The sequence below is a fragment of the Plecotus auritus genome, assembly GCF_963455305.1.
Source record: "Plecotus auritus genome assembly, chromosome: 5".
In the NCBI taxonomy this organism is placed as follows: Eukaryota; Metazoa; Chordata; class Mammalia; order Chiroptera; family Vespertilionidae; genus Plecotus; species Plecotus auritus.
The window spans coordinates 33600595-33616953 of NC_137776.1; the positions used below are offsets into that span (position 1 = coordinate 33600595).

At 48.1% G+C, this 16359-nt stretch overlaps 1 protein-coding gene and 1 pseudogene across 2 annotated transcripts; one reads left to right on the forward strand and one right to left on the reverse strand.

Annotated features, from left to right (window-relative positions):
- Window positions 1-664: 664 nt before the first annotated feature.
- On the reverse strand, window positions 665-1652 carry LOC308248611 (mitochondrial mRNA pseudouridine synthase RPUSD3-like; annotated as a pseudogene). Its single transcript has one exon. The product of its transcript is annotated as a mitochondrial mRNA pseudouridine synthase RPUSD3-like (transcript).
- A 4289-nt stretch (window positions 1653-5941) lies between these two features.
- Window positions 5942-8906, forward strand: LOC308248130 (intestinal-type alkaline phosphatase-like; the record flags this gene model as incomplete). The annotated part of the gene is made up of 11 exons (XM_080668158.1): window positions 5942-6029; window positions 6108-6224; window positions 6338-6453; window positions 6625-6799; window positions 6882-7054; window positions 7327-7461; window positions 7547-7619; window positions 7734-7868; window positions 7960-8151; window positions 8371-8487; window positions 8599-8906. Exons 1-11 carry the CDS (start codon window positions 5957-5959, stop codon window positions 8904-8906), a joined length of 1614 nt encoding a protein of 537 aa, XP_080524284.1. The 5' UTR covers window positions 5942-5956.
- Window positions 8907-16359: the final 7453 nt, after the last annotated feature.

The window sequence follows — 16359 nt, forward strand, 5'->3', positions numbered from 1 at the left end:
AGTGAGGGAGCCCGTTGGGTACTGAGTCTAATTGCTGACTGTAATATTCTATAGAGCTATGACGCTCTCCGTGTTTCTGAGTTAGAATTCCTAAAGCATATCCTTTATTTTCCTGTGTAAAAGGGAAGAAAGGAAGTTTATAATTAGGGTGTCCCAAAATTGGAGCTTCAGATAATTCTTCCTTTAGAGCTCCTACACTTTGTTTCCCTTCTACTTGAATGAGATCAAGTCCGTCTGATTGCAATGTGGCATGTAGAGGTTGAACCATTAATGAAAGGTTGGAACCCAGTTGTGACAGTGTCCAGATATCTGTACAAAGCCTCTGAGCTGTTTCCTAGTTCTTGGAAGAGGAAAGGCTAGGAGTCATCTGAGTCTTTCAGGGTTAATTAGTATCCCACTTTTTTTTTTTTTTTTTTTACTTTCCCAGCAAATCCTCAAAACCATACTATGAGTTAGGTACATTTATTATCTCAAGTCCAGAGAGGTGAAGTTATTTGTCCAACACCACACAGCAAACGCCTGGCCAGGATGTGATCTTAGGTTAGTCCAACCACAGAGCCCTAAACCAAGACCTTACCGCACGTTGCGCACTGAGCTCATTCTCCTCCAGCCTGCGGCCCCCCACACCCACCACTTTCCAGTAGGAACAGCAGGAACAGAAGGATTATTGTTGGTGGAGGCCCAGGCACTGTAGGGTCCTGGAGAAATAAGAGGACAAAGGTGCCAAAAGCTCTATGGGGGCATCCCTGGGCCTGGGGCCTGGGAGGTGGAGACTGCAGGTGGAGGTAGGCATCTGGGCAGCCTGGGCAGGCGTCGGGTGGAGGCATCTGAGGAGGCTTCATCCAGGACCTGTCTTTGGGGTTTTGTGCTCTCCGCTGGCAGTAGAAAGTGTTGGCCCAGGACAGGGCCCGCGCCAAGCACAGGGCAGAGCTGTAGTACCATGTGTGCCTGCAGCTGGCCAGGGAACACTGTGCGTGGTCGCAGCTGGACCAGAGCACAGCCAGAGCCTGTGGCCACCACACGGAAGTGGCTTAGGGTCCTCTTGACACCTTCCAGGATGTCCTTTCGGGACAGGGACTCCACTGGAACTACGAAACCAACACCATCAACGTGTTCCGGTTTCAGAGCTGCTGTGGTCTGCCCCTCAGAAGTAGCTGGGATCCCATCAGTGACAGCCCAGTAGGTGGCTCTTCGTGAGTGGGCGAAGACTTCTGGAGGCGGCTTCCTGTCTGGGACAACCGGAGAGGAGTACAAGCCCGGAGGTCTCCTTCCCAGATGCTCAGACAACCCGGGCTCCTGCTCCCGGAGCCCCAGGGACTGGCTCAGCTCGGGCAGCGCTGAGAGTAATGCCAGCTCTCCTGGTTTTCCTGTCACTGGACCCTGTGGCTTGTTCCCCACTAGTGGTCCTTTCTGGTCCATCACAGATGCCGGCAGCACATCGACCAGCTCCTCCTACTGAGGATCTCTGGCTGCAGCAGCCCTGGGAAGGACTGGTTTCGCAGGGACCCGATCGATTGATCGTTTGCTGGAGCCTTGAGGTTGCAGTTGACGCCGGGCCTCGGTGCTAAAGCCTGCGACCATGCGAACTGAGCGGACCCCTGGCCCCGCCACCAGCTACCCAAGACATGGCCCCAAACCCGGTAGCCACCCATCTAGTATCCCATCTTTAGATATCAAACCGCCAAGTATGTCACTTGAAGCAAACAGAATTGGAGCTTGTCTTTTGAGACGTTATGTTATTTAATAGCCAGCTGCTGTCATAAGTAAATGGTGTCCTTTAGGGAGTCTAGTTATGTCCTAGAGAATAAAACTAAATCATCCACCTATTGGATTAGGGTTCAGTCTCCGGGAAAATCAACATAATTTAAATCAGCCTTTAGTATCTGAGAAAAATGGGTGCGTTTCCGTATATCCCTTTACATTACAGTCCAAGTAAATGGGAGGTCTCCCCCAGGTGATGGTAAAAAGCTTTTGACTGTCTTTTCTACAGGAATGCCGAAGAAGGCACTACAGAGATCTTATGAAAAGTATTGGCAATCCACAGGAATAGCTGATAATAGGATACATGGATTTAGAGAACCACAGGATGTCTGGGAATACCTTTTTTAAAAAAAAAAAAAATCCTCACCTGAGAATATGTTTTTATTGCCTTTTATAGAGAGAGAAAAAGGCGGGGGGGGAGGGGAAAGAGAAACATCAGTGTGAGAGAGAAACTGATCAGTTGCTTCCCGCCTAGACTGGGGATTAAACCTGCAATCTAGGTATGTGCCCCGACTGAGAATAGAACCATGACCTCCTGGTTCATGGGTTGATGCTCAGCCACTGAGCAACACTGGCCTGGGGGGTAATTTCAATTTCTCATAAAGCATTGGTAAGAAGAAGGGGAAACACCATCTCATAACCCTTAGAGAAGCTCCATGCTTGCTCCTCTCTCTCTCCCCCCCCCCTTTTTTTTCTAAATTCCATTTCAATTTTTGACAATTTTCCTTAAGACGATATGTCTTTTTTAAAAAAATATATATTTTATTGATATTTTACAGAGAGGAAGGGAGAGGGATAGAGAGCTAGAAACATCGATGAGAGAGAAACATCGATCAGCTGCCTCCTGCACACCTCCCACTGGGGATGTGCCCGCAACCAAGGTACATGCCCTTGACCGGAATCGAACCCTGGACCCTTCAGTCCGCAGGCCGACGCTCTACCCACTGAGCCAAACCGGTTTCGGCGATGACGATGATATGTCTTTTTACAGTAAAAAGAGACTCTCTATTGACCTCATTGGAAAGTCCTTCAGGGAGGTCTGACCTGATTGCTTAGCTGCTGGAGCTGTACCTTCATAATTTTAGTAGCTTTATCCTTTTCTGCCTTTGAATCGTTTCAAATAAGTGATGGGCCAGAATTGCTAGTTTATCAGAATTGCTAACATATGTGGTTGACCAGTTTAATTCATGTTGTTCGATCAGAGTTACAAGCTCCTCATCTAATCCTTCCAGAAATGCTGATAAGGATTGGATCATTCTGATGTTCCTTAAAACTGTCTGGAGATGGTCCTGAAGGTTGTTTGAAATTTTTTTTCCAAACATTCAAATAAATCAAGTATGTTTTCATTGATATTGTTGGATTTTCATCCAATCTATTTTCTGGGGAGTAAGGGGGACTCTCAGGGGTGGCGTGGTGAGGCCAGTGGGCTTAATTCCCTGCATTTTTCTTGGCCTGTTTCTCTGTTTTAAAAAAAATCCTCTATAGGAGTTTTCCAGCAGACCTTACTTAGCTATTCTGCTGCTTTGCTCTCAGAAACTGGTAGCTGTATTAGTTGAAACAGGTTAGAATATCCAGGGTCATATATTCTAACAATTAAATAAAATTCTTTTGCAAACCCAAAAGGGTCTTAAAGAGGATCAGGAAAATCTGTAGTTAGATTCCTTAATTCTGCTTTAGTCCATGAGAGCAAATTATTGCTGCTTCCCCTCATCCTGAGACTGGCTTTTCTCTAAGCAGAGCTACAATGATTTGTGTGGGTTTTTGTTTTTTTCTAGTCCTATTCTGTTCTGTCTTTTAATTCTTACTTTCCCCTAAGCCAGTAGAGGGTGATAGTAAGGAGGAGAGAAGAGGAGGTGAAGAAAGGGGAGGCAAGCCCAGGAAAGGGAGCTCAGAAAGGAACGGGCAGCAAGAGGAAGGGTCAAGTGGGGTGTTGGCCCTGGGCAGCCTCAGAAGCCTTCTTTAGTTCAGAGACAGTTTCTAAAAGTTTCTTACTAACTTACTTGAAGAGAAAAAAAATGTTATCTGACAGTTCAGAAACAGTCTTTAATATTCTCTTAAATTCCCAAACAGAGGAAAGCTTACCTGTGCTCCTTGTACAGACTTCTATTTTCTAATCAAGGTTAGTGTCCCATTCATCCAATTCCATTCCAGAGCCTGATTATTCCCATTAAGCACACAAAAAATAGCTTAGCGGTATCTGAAGATACCTTTGTTGCCCATCTTAAGCTGCTATCACTTTTATCTAATTCTCCCCATTTCTGTAAACACTGTCAAGTCGATGCTTCGTACAAATTGCACATGAAACTTGCCTGAGTACTGAAGGGAGGCTGACTGTCATGGGGCTTGTCAGCCTTGGATGTACAATTTCCCACGTTAATTTTAATTTCTATTTTGAGCCAGTTAAGAACAACTCAAATAGCCCTGGCCAGTTGTTTGGAGAGTTGTCCTGTACACTGAAAGGTGGCGGGTTCCATCCCTAGTCAGGGCATGTGTAAGAGGCAACCAAATGTTTCTCACATTGATGTTTCTCTCTCCCTTCCTCTCTCTAAAATCAATGAAAAAATAATAATAAATAGAAAGAACAACTCACATAAAGCCAGGAACCACTACCTAAAGCAGGTAGGTGAAGGATTTCAAGAGGAGACTCACCCAAGTTTACCTAGTGAGGGTCAGAGAGCCCCTGGGGCACAGTGGGCACACTGATACCTAACACCTGGCCTGGTGCAGGCTGGCCCTGGGCGGGCTTGTTTGGAATCCTGCCAGCTGAGCCAACTAATGCCCATGTAAGAATGTCCAAACCCATAGAGGATTCTTATTAAAAAGTATTTGAGCCAAACAAAGCATATACCTGGAGGTAAGAACTCAACAGACTGAGAAAAAAAAAATGCTTCTTAGAATGTCAGTTTGCAGTTTCTTTCTTTCTTTCTTTCTTTATCTGTAGCTTCTTTTATACGTTAGGAATTAAGGAGGGAACATAAGGAAGATTACATGAAGGTAAGAGAAAGCAAGGCAAGATTGGATTACAGGATAGTTAACAAGATTATGTGCTCTCTTGAGGGTGGTTTTCCTTCTGAGGGGTCTGAAAAGAGATCTTTCAAAGATGTGTTAACTTAGGTGCACAAAGACGATGGGTAGGACTTGCATCAGGCAAAAATAAACCTTTTACTAAAGGTGATATATGCTCACCCATTAACTGCCAGGTTAGGAACTTACAAACTCACCCTGTGAGGTTACTGTCCATTTTGTCCATATACCCCACCTCCCTCCACACCCAGAACTGAGCCTGGGCCCAGTTCTCAAGAGGAACATAGAACAAAATCAGGTGAATGAAGGAGTGATGGGTTCCCAGGACTGTAGGAGCAGAGAGTTGGGGTGGCCGCATCAGGACCCTGCAAATGCTCCTCACCCTGAGGGCACCTGCCGGGGGTCTTGTCCAGCATTTAGAAGGGTTCAGGAATCTGGAGAAGGAGATGCTGTAAATTATTAAAGAGTCTAGAGATGAAACATAATGTTGGAAGGCCTTTTGGGGGGCCAGAGGAGCTTGGCTGTAGGAACCAAGTTCTGCTTGTCTCAGGACCCCTTGTTTTTTATTAACACAAATTGTCCTAAGGCAAAGTAGATATACAGATCAAAGGCAAGGTTTAGTATACAGAATCCATTGTCAGATTGGAGAAACTGCCTGTGGCTGTTGAGGTGTTTGGCCAGTAGGAGGCAATAACATGTATATTGAGATGCCCTCAACTGTCTGGCAGCAAGCAATCATTTATGCAAATCTTTAGGTGTGGGGAAATGCCCTTAGCCATTTCCAGTAGGCAGTCCTCAAGGTTCCATCAACCTTTTGATGAAACTTTTTGCATTTATGACATGCTGGAATTAGCTTCCGGCAGGCATCTATCCCCTGACCCCACTCTACCTTGGCAGACAGCAGGCTCCACCTTGTTCAGGCCTCAAAACTTTGCACACCCTACCACCTTCCTTCTGCAAGCAGGCAGGGGTGGGGTCAGGGGAGCTGCCGGGGTCATTGGAGGGACATGGAGACTTTTATAGCCAGGGCTAAAGTCCTCCCCTGATTAAGCCCAAAGAGCTTGTCCTGCAGCTGGTGCCCTAGTGGCTCAGCCTTGCCCAAGTTCCAGCCTCACCAGGTCCCGGACCCTCTGCAGTCCCAGCTCCTTCACCGGCCCACCATCCCACAGGCATGCAGGGAGCCCATGTGTTACTGCTGCTGCTGCTGGGCCTGAGAATACAGCGGTCCCTCGGATTCATCCCAGGTAAGGGGCCCCTCCCAGAGGGCCCACACATGGGGTGCTCCCCCAAGGCAGACCTGACCGCCCTCTCCCCTTGGCCAGCTGAGGAGGAAGACCCAGCCTTCTGGAACCACCAGGCAGCCCAGGCTCTGGACACCGCCAAGAAGCTGCAGCCCATCCAAACCGCCGCCAAGAACCTCATTCTCTTCCTGGGGGACGGTGAGTGTGCATGGCATGTCCCTTCCCAGAGCCCCACAATCCTGGTACCCAGGGCTATCTATGGACACAGCCATGCCTGCGGACTCAGACCTGACCGGGTTCCACTCCTTCAGGAATGGGGGTGCCCACAGTGAGCGCAGCTCGGATCTTAAAGGCACAGATGAATGGCAAGCTGGGACCTGAGACCCCCCTGGCCATGGACAAATTCCCATACCTGGCTCTGGCCAAGGTAAGGGCTGGGTGGCCTCAGGGTGCTTCACACCACAGGGGTGGGGTGGGCCTAGGGAGCCTGATAGGAGGGAAGGCCCCAGGAGGGTTGGGGCCTGAGTTAGGGGCACAGGGCCTGGTCATGATCTGGGTGTCTGTCCCAGAGAGGAGCTGAGGGTGTCTCTGTCCTCAGACATACAACGTGGACAGACAAGTGCCAGACAGTGCAGGCACGGCCACGGCCTACCTGTGTGGTGTCAAAACCAACTACCAGACCATTGGTGTGAGTGCAGCAGCCCGGTTTAACCAGTGCAACACAACCCATGGCAATGAGGTCATCTCCGTAATGAACCGGGCCAAGAAAGCAGGTGGGCTTGGGCCAGCCTAGTGGCAGGGGTCGGGCCCAGAGAGCACAGTGGCTCACCCTGACCTGACCTCCATCACCCGCAGGGAAGTCAGTGGGGGTGGTGACCACAACGAGGGTGCAGCATGCCTCGCCAGCCGGCACCTACGCGCACACGGTGAACCGCAACTGGTACTCGGATGCAGACATGCCTGCCCAGGCGCTGAAGGACGGCTGTCGGGACATTGCCACGCAGCTCATCTCCAACATGGACATTGATGTGGGTCATGAGGGCAGTGGGGACCTGAGCAGAGGGGGTGGGCCCCACGCTGGCCACAGTCCCAGGCAACCACAGCCTCAGCCCTGGGGCCTGGGGTCTGGGGCCTGGGGCCTGGCAGTGTCTCTGGGCACTTGGGATGGTGGTGTAGAAGGTACAAGCAAGCCAGGCCGTCACCACAGACCTGGTTGGGGGCGAAGGGGACCTAGAGATTGTTCAGGGGGCAAAGGGCCAGGCAGGCCCCAAGCTCACCTGCCCTACTCCTCTGGCTCCAGGTGATCCTGGGTGGAGGCCGCAAGTACATGTTTCCCAAGGGGACCCCAGACCCTGAGTACCCTGGTGATGCCTCACAGAGAGGAGTCAGGATGGACATGCGGGACCTGGTTCAGGAGTGGCAGGCCAAGCATGAGGTGACGGGGGCTTGTGGGTGCAGGGGATAGGACAGGGCTGCTGGTTGTAGAGCCGTGGGCTGAGGCCTGGTTCTGTCCCTCCCAGGGTGCCCAGTATGTGTGGAACCGAACAGCGCTCATTCAGGCGTCCCAGGACCCCTCCGTAACACACCTCATGGGTAATGACCCACCCCTCCCCACCTTCCTGCCCTGTCCTCCGGGTCCCTGGACACGCATGTGTGCACGGACCCCACTCCACAGCTTGTCAGTCACCCCGGTCCCCTTCCCCACAGGCCTCTTTGAGCCAGGGGACATGAACTATGAGGCCCAACGAGACAGCAAGCAGGACCCAAGCCTGAAGGAGATGACAGAAGCCGCCTTGCGTCTGCTGAGCAGGAACCCCCGGGGCTTCTACCTCTTTGTGGAGGGTGAGTCAGTGGCACCCCCTCACTGAGCAGAGGGAGATCAGGATTCCGGGCAGGTTCCCCACCGCCCACCTCCCCCGTGGTCTTTCTGCAGGGGGCCGCATTGATCAAGGTCATCATGCAGGAAGAGCTTACTTCGCACTGACCGAGGCTGTCAGTTTTGATGACGCCATTAACAGGGCCAGCCAGCTCACAAGCGAGAAGGACACACTGACCCTTGTCACCGCTGACCACTCTCATGTCTTCACTTTCGGTGGCTACACTCTGCGTGGCAGCTCCATTTTCGGTAGGTCTGGGAGAGTGGCAGGTGCTGCTTCCTCAATTAGGAGGCAGAAAATGCTGTGAGCCTCAGTTTGCTCATCTGTCAAATGGGGTCATAATAGCCATAGCCCTGCAGGGTCTTGTGCGGATTACGTATTGACTAGGCAAACAGTGCCTGGGTTTAGCACACAGGAGGCGCTGCAGAGCTGTGGTGGTGCCATCACAGGTCCCCTTCTCCCCGCAGGGCTGGCTCCTGAGGCAGCCTCCGATGGCAAGACCTACACCTCCATCCTTTATGGCAATGGCCCCGGCTTCGCAATCAGTGGGGACTCGCGTCCCAACGTCAGTGACAGCCAGAGCAGTGAGTGCACCATCCCGGTGGGCGGGCAGGTGACCTCCGTGGGGAACTTCCTGGAAGGGGGAGTTGCCCAAGGACCCTGAACCCCAACCCTGAACCCCCATCTTTGGCCAGATGACCCCAACTACAAGCAGCAGGCGGCTGTGCCCCTGTCATCTGAGACTCACGGTGGCGAGGACGTGGCGGTGTTCGCGCGTGGTCCGCAGGCACACCTGATGCACGGGGTGCAGGAGCAGAACATGGTGGCGCATGTCATGGCCTTTGCTGCCTGCCTGGAGCCCTACACCGCCTGCGGCCTGGAGCACCCCCCCAACACCAGCATCCCCACTGACGCTGCGCACCCCAGGCTGTCCACAGGCCCCTCGCTGGCTTCGGTGATTGGGGTGCTGTGGCTGATACTGCTGGGGAGAGTGGTGCCCTGACCATCCCACTCACTTGGGCCCCCATCCTATGTCAGCCGAACCCCTGCCCAAAGCCTCCAGACCCAGGACCCACCTCGGGCCTCTACCTTCTGACCTTTACCTGTTGGCAATAAATGAGCCTCAGCTGGCGCTGCCCCCGCCCCACCCTGCGGGCCTGATGGTGGGGAGCCCTAGAGGCTGAGGCAGTGGCTTTCCTGCCCCACCCACCGTCCTCCTAGGTTGCTCTGGACTCCCCGCCACCCTACCCCCAAACTGGGCAGACTGAGACATGAGCAATGTCCAGGCACCCTGATAACAGTGGCTTCCTGTCACCCAGCTACTGGCCCTGAGGGTACTGTGTTGATGGAGGAGTCACATGGGGGAGGGGGTCACATGGTGGGGTGCGCTTCGACAGAATCACTGAGCCTGTCTGACTATTACCCAGAGGAATAGGTAGAGACACAGAAAAGAGTCCCAAGCCACTCCCAATGCCCATTCAGTCTAGGAGAGCCAAGAAGCTTTGGGCAGCCCCAGAGCAGCCCTTGCTCCCACCCTGAGCCGTGTGGGCACTGGGCATAGATTGGTGACCAGGAGATGCCCTGCCCTCCAGGGCCTCTATTCTGGGAGGGACACAGGGATAATCAACTAAACTGTTATACAACATATGCCAATGCTGATATGTTCTGGAAAGAAATATCATTAGCATGTGGGGCCACAGAATGTGTGTGAGTCAGGGGAGGGGAAAGGTAACTCAGATCAGGAGGGCAGGGGGCAGGGAGGGGCTCCCTGAGGAGCAGACAGGTGCACCCAGACTAGAGGCAGGAGGGCTTGAGCAATGCTGAAAGAACATCGTGCAAAGATGCTGAGGCAGCAATCAAGTGCTGCTGAGGCCAATAGCTGGATCAAAGGAAATAACCCCTAAAGGGAAGGGAGCGGCTGGGGGAGGAGCTCAGAACTGACCAACAGACTGGTATGTGATCAGAAGGCTTTGAGCACCAGCATAACAGACCTGACTCTATGAAATATCACCCTGGCTACTGTGGGGAGAAGACTATATTCTGTTTTGTTGGAGGGGGTGGGGCAGAAGCAGGAGATGGGAAACCCCAGGGGAGATGCGGACACAAACCTGTCTGACCTCCACCCCAGGCACAACATTCTGGGGTACCCACTCCAGTATAGCTACACTTACTGAGTATCTAACCCACCCAAAGGGAACATTTAAAAGAATCCCAGAAAGGTGAAATCAACCATATTTTCCAGTGCTTTTTAACAGAATTACAAATTTATTTATCCATTGACCAAGGTGCAGAAAACCACTTGGCTCTGACTAGAAATACTAAGATGATAGAGCATGCTTCCTCATTTACTACCATCTTGACTAACACTAACATCACCTTGAAGGCCTGGGTGTCAGGGCAGTTTAGTCCAATCCTGGATTTTAGTGGCTCTCACAAGAATGGGAGCGCAATGGAAGAAGGGCATTGTTAGCTGGGCTCACTGAAGCGTCTCACTCACTGGGAACTCCATGCACAGGTTGTGCAAAGGGTTGTGTTAGAATCCAGCAGCTATTTGTCTTCCCTTTGTCAGTCAGTTGATCTTACCCACCAGTGGGAAGGTGCCACATGTTTGTTTCATAAATGGACTCAAAACCCAAGGTAACCCTACATTTTAAAACTCTACAGGTTTTAGAAATAGATTATTCTAGAATTAGTGTTGATGGCCACACAACATCAAACATTCTAAAGAACATTGAACTGTGCACTATTTAAAAGGGTGAATTTTATGGCATATAAATTATATCTAAATTTTATAACACAGTTTCTGCTTCCAAGTTTTTTCAACGTGTAGGTATGAGGGAGTGTATTGTCAAACACATTGTTGGCCGCAAAGTCAGGTGTCCATGAGAACATTCCTAACATCTGTTTGATTGTCTTTACTTTGAAGGGGCAGACACATGGAAAGTGTGTTTTTTAAGGTTTTTATTGGGGGCCTAAGACTGACAGCTCTTGTCATTCAAGACATGTCAGGACCTTGGTCTTGAATTAGGAGGGAAGTTAGAAAGAGAAGGAGGAAAACTCGCACGAGCCCTTTTCAATACTTTGCCATCAAGATGACTGGTTCTTGTTCGTCTGGAAAGTATTCGGGTCACACCTTCTTCCTGTGAGCAGGACACCTCACTGCTGGGCACTGCTCACCCTGAAGCTGCAGTAGGAAGGTCCAGGGACCACTAACAAGAGCTGGCAAAAACCATAAGACTTCTTGCCACGTCAGACGCTTGGGTGTCTACCTGCAGAGTGCAGGGGAGGCAGAGCGGTGAGGCGCCTTTTCTACATGCAGACAAGGAGAAGTATTTGTGGGCCTAGTGCTTTGGGCACAGTGACTGTTCATTATCTGGTCTGAGTGCTCTTGGTTTTTATTTGCACCTCCCCCCCAGGGATGGCTGCTGCTTGGGTCCTGAGGACTTGGTGTGGCGACTGCCGGCCCGAGACAAGCCTCCCGTCAGTTCTTTCTTTGGGCTATCAGAGGGAATGACTCTGGGAGGTAACCTCTGCACCCTCAACTTGTATAATACTGCCAGAAATATTTACCGTCCGTCCTGGCTGACGTCCGACAAGACACACGAAAGGATTTTGTGACAATGACCAGAAATTTGGCCAAATTGGAAGCTGAGATTCATAGCCTGATAGGGACCTCCTCCTACAAATTACATTAAAACTATGTAACCAGAAGGAAAGAAGCATGTTAGAGGTGATTTAGTTGGACAGGTAGGTCAACCTATGATGCCACTTAAGTTACCCAGTTTTTTGGAGGAATTGAGCTATTGCCCTTATCTTACATATTTCTGTAAAACCATAAATGTAGCTCTAGAAGAAGTTCAAAGTACATTTTCTTTAATATTCTCAATTTCTAAGACTGAATGAAAAAAATATGTACTTATTTCAGAGAGAGGAAGGGAGAGAGGGAAAGAGAAATAGAAACATCAATGATGAGAGAAAATCATTGATCAGCTGGCTCCTGCACACCCCCTACTGGGGATCGAGCCCACAACTGGGTCATGTGTCCTGACTGGGAATTGAACCGGGACCTCCCGTTCATAGACTGATGCTCAACCACTGAGATTCTTTTAACACCAACCGGGCTATTCCTAGTATTTTTAATTATATATAGGGTGTCCCCGCCCCCCCCCCCCCCCGCCAAATGTATACACACTATAACAACTGGTAGCTAAATTTTGAAAATGAAATGTATTGCCAAAACCGGTTTGGCTCAGTGGATAGAGCGTCGGCCTGCGGACTGGGGGGTCCCGGGTTCGATTCCGGTCAAGGGCATGTACCTTGGTTGCGGGCACATCCCCAGTGGGAGGTGTGCAGGAGGCAGCTGGTCGATGTTTCTCTCTCATCGATGTTTCTGACTCTCTATCCCTCTTCCTTCCTCTCTGTGAAATATCAATAAAATATATTTTTTAAAAAAAGAAAGAAAATGAAATGTATTTTAATAAACACTACCTTTACAATTATTAAGAGCATGTGTATACATTTTTGGGACACCCTATATATTGAAATTTTATTCCTTAAAAATTTTAATTCCTAATAAAAACTAAAAAGCAAACAATTAGCTTTCTTTAGATTGGCAAAGTTATGAATACATTTCATAACCTCAACAAACATAGTTTATTTTACTGACAAATAAATCTATCTCATAATTTTTAGAGATATATACTTCCTCAACAAAACACAAGCCACATTTATTAACAAATCTGATTTTATCTTTCAGTTTCTCTATAATAAGAAACCACAAGTAGGTAAACTTATGCTTATTTAGTATTTTATCTTATTTGAAAATGATCTAGAAGCCCTAGCCGGTTTGGCTCAGTGGATAGAGTGTCAGCCTGCAGACTGAAGGGTCCCGGATTTGATTCCAGTCAAGGGCACATGCCCAGGTTTCGGGCTCGACCCCCAGCACTGGGGGTGTGCAGGAAGTAGCCAATCAATGATTCTCTCTCATCATTGATGTTTCTATTTCTCTTTCCCTCTCCCTTCATCTCTGAAATCAATAAAAATATATATTTTTAAAAAGAAAATGATTTAGATATTGAATAATTTTCATCATACACAACTTAGCAAAACTCTAAGGTTTCAAATTACCAAAAGATTTTGGGAAACTATTAAAATATATATTTATTGCTAAAGTGTTTCACCTAAACACTTTTTATTTATTGACATCTATTTATTAGTTCTTAACAATCATATTTAGATTACTAGAGAAGATTTTAAGCTACATTAAAGCAGTTTCTTCCATGAACTTATTAAACCAACAAGGGCTTGTATAAAATTTTTTTAAAAAATATATTGTTGAGAATATTAAAAATGCCCCCCTTTATTCCTTCAATGCCCTCCACCTGGTTCCTGCCCCACCCCAGGCCTTCACCACCCTACTGTCTGTGTCCATAGGTAGGGAGTGTGTAGGCGGCAGCTGGTCAATGATTCTCTTTCATCATTGATGTTTCTATCTCTCTCCCTCCCCTTCCTCTCTCTGAAATTAATAAAAACGTTAAAAAAAATAGCTTGCCAATAATTCCCACAAAATCCTGGACCTCTTACATTTGTTATATGGGATAAGAATGTACTTTATCTTTGACAGTGTCCAGAACAACGTGGTTCTTACCCAACCATATGACTCCCCAAAACTTTACTATGGTGCCTAGACCTTGAACTGTCTGTGGATTCACTGCCCATCCTCGCTGTGGTATGTGGTCCGGCAAAGCTTATAATGTTTTCTGTAGCAGAAGTAAATCTTCACAGGTCAGCATGATGTCATCCATATAATTTTAGAGGTCAGGAAGGGAGCAGCGATGAGTTCTGGGCCACGTGCGGTGGGGCTATGTAAATAACCTTGAGGGAGTATCTGGAAGGTCCACTGTTGCCCTTCCTAGGAAAAGGCAAAATGATCTTGGGGCTCGATAGGCAGGTGTGTGCTAAAGAAGCATTGGCCGGGTCCAGTACAGCATGGGCTGTTCCACAGCAAACCCTCAGATAGAGGGGCCGTGTTCGGTACAGCTGCGTAAAGAGGAGGCACTACCTTATTCAGCTCTCTGTAGTTGCTGGCTTTTCTACTGGCCACACTGGACTGTTCAGGACACTCGATATCCACACCACAGAGCTCTTGAATAGTTTCTCCTGTTCCCTCGTTTCCTAGTGGTAACTGGTATTCTGTGGTTACTTGCCACTCTTTGTGGTTATGCGTATTCAGAGGTGGATTTTCCAATAGAGGTTTGTAGGGTCTGGCCTTGCAAAATGTCAATACCCAGAATGTTCTCCAGGACGGGGGAGATAAAGACATCGTATTCCCAAAGGGGAGAGCACCCAATTTGCAGAACCGGGGTCCTTTTAATCATAATACTCTGGCTTCCATAGCTGTTTATAGCACTGAGGAGACCAGACAACTTGTTTAGGATGACCATGTATTAGAGTTCATTTAGCATCAGTCAACCAAAGCAGTTACTCTTTGTGTATTTCTGGGGCACCAATGAATGGTGAGTTCTATGTGAGGCCTCCAACCACCCACTGTGGGCCTCACTTGAGGTTGATCTTGACTTTCATCCTATCCTGGGTGGAGGGGTAGGAGGCATCCAACCAGAGTAGAATGAAACCCCAGAGGGTCCTCCTGTGTGGTGATGCCCTGCTGAGGCCTCGGAGGCTGCTGCTGCAAGGGCTTTCTTTGAATCAAAGGTCAGATACACTGGGTGTGTCCTCGTCTCACTGCTTTTATTATCCCTTGGGAGAAACTAAGCTGGGTAAACAATTACTGTAAATTAAACAAAGAGGGCTATGGGAAACCCAGGAGAGCCACTTGCATCTTCCCCACTCCCTAGCAAACCCCATTTTTAGGTTTTTGGGTTTCTTCATCCACCATAGTGCATTTAAGCTGGAATGCGTTCAATGCCACTTAGTATGGGTTATCAATATGTTCTCATGGTTGCATGTATGTTTTCCAGATGGGTTGAAGCCTTCCCCTGCCGCAAGGCTGATGCCCTCACAGTGACAAAGAAACTGTCAGAAAATGTGTTTCCCACTGGGCTGTGCCTTTCACAGTCTCTAGTGACTGAGGCACCCACTTCACTGAGGAAATCATATGAGCCTTGATGGACAGCCTTGCAAAGAAAGTTATTGGGATTGTCACAAACCCTGTCACCCTCAGTTATCAGGCAAGGTCAAGAGAAGTAATGGAAAAACTTGATTCAAGAAGAAGTATTAATTACATGGGACTGAATGAGCTGACAGGAATGATTATAATTTTATGACTTTTTGTTTGAAACATTGCTGGTTCTTTAATTTTTTTTTCCAGATACAAGGAAACCTTTTCTCTTTAACTAAGACTTAACAGAAAGTTAGTAAATTACACCTTTATAAACAGAATTGAAACACTTCTCTTTTTCTTTCTACTCAATCCCTCCAAAATTCAGAAACTATATTTTTATTTTCATGGAAATATTGCTATCTGCATGAGTTCAATAAGAATTTTGTTGCCCTGGTGGGGTAGCTCAGTTGGTTAGAGAATCATCCAGATATGCCAAGGTTTCAGGTTCAATCCCCGGTCATGCACATACAAGAATCAACCAATGAATGCTGAAGTAAGTGGAACAGCAAATTTCTCTCTCTCTCTCTTTCTCTTTCTCTCTCTCCTTCCCTCCATCCCTTCCTCTCTCTCTCTAAAATCAATCAATCAATAAAAAAAATTAAAAAAAACATGAATTTTGCCCACTTGGCATGGCTCAATGGTTGAGCATCCACCTATGAACCAGGAGGTAATGGTTTGATTCCCAGGCAGGGCACGTGCCTGGGTTGCAGGCTCGATCCCCAGTGGAGAGCATGCAGGAGGCAGCCGATCAATGATTCTCTCTCATCATTGATGTTTTTATCTCTCTTTCCCTCTCCCTTACTCTCTGAAATCAATAAAATATAGATATTTATTTATTTTTAAATATATTTTTTATTAATTTCAGAGAGAAAGGAAGAGGAAGAGATAGAAACATCAATGAATGAGAGAAAATTATTGATTAGCTGCCTCCTGCATGCTCCCCACTGGGGATTGAGCCCACAACCTGGGCATCTGCCCTTGACCAGAATTGAACCTGGGACCCTTTAGTCTGCAGGTTGACGCTCTATCCACTGAGCCAAACCAGCTAGGGCAAAATATAGATATTTAAATACAGAATTTTGTTCTTGTAATGGTGCACAATTGGAAACTAATTATGTTACGAAGCTTTGACTGGAATGTCATATTTGAGAGAGTCACACATAGACTTAGATATGACCAGACAGCTTTAAGGAATTAGATTTGACTTGGGGAAGCCAATAAAATCCTTGGAAATGTTGGCCTGATACCTAGCTTACAGGGTTCTTAGCAGCCCTACCAGGTGTGTAAAGAAGTCACTTCTTGGCAGGTACAGGAATCTCAAGTGATTTGGGGGACA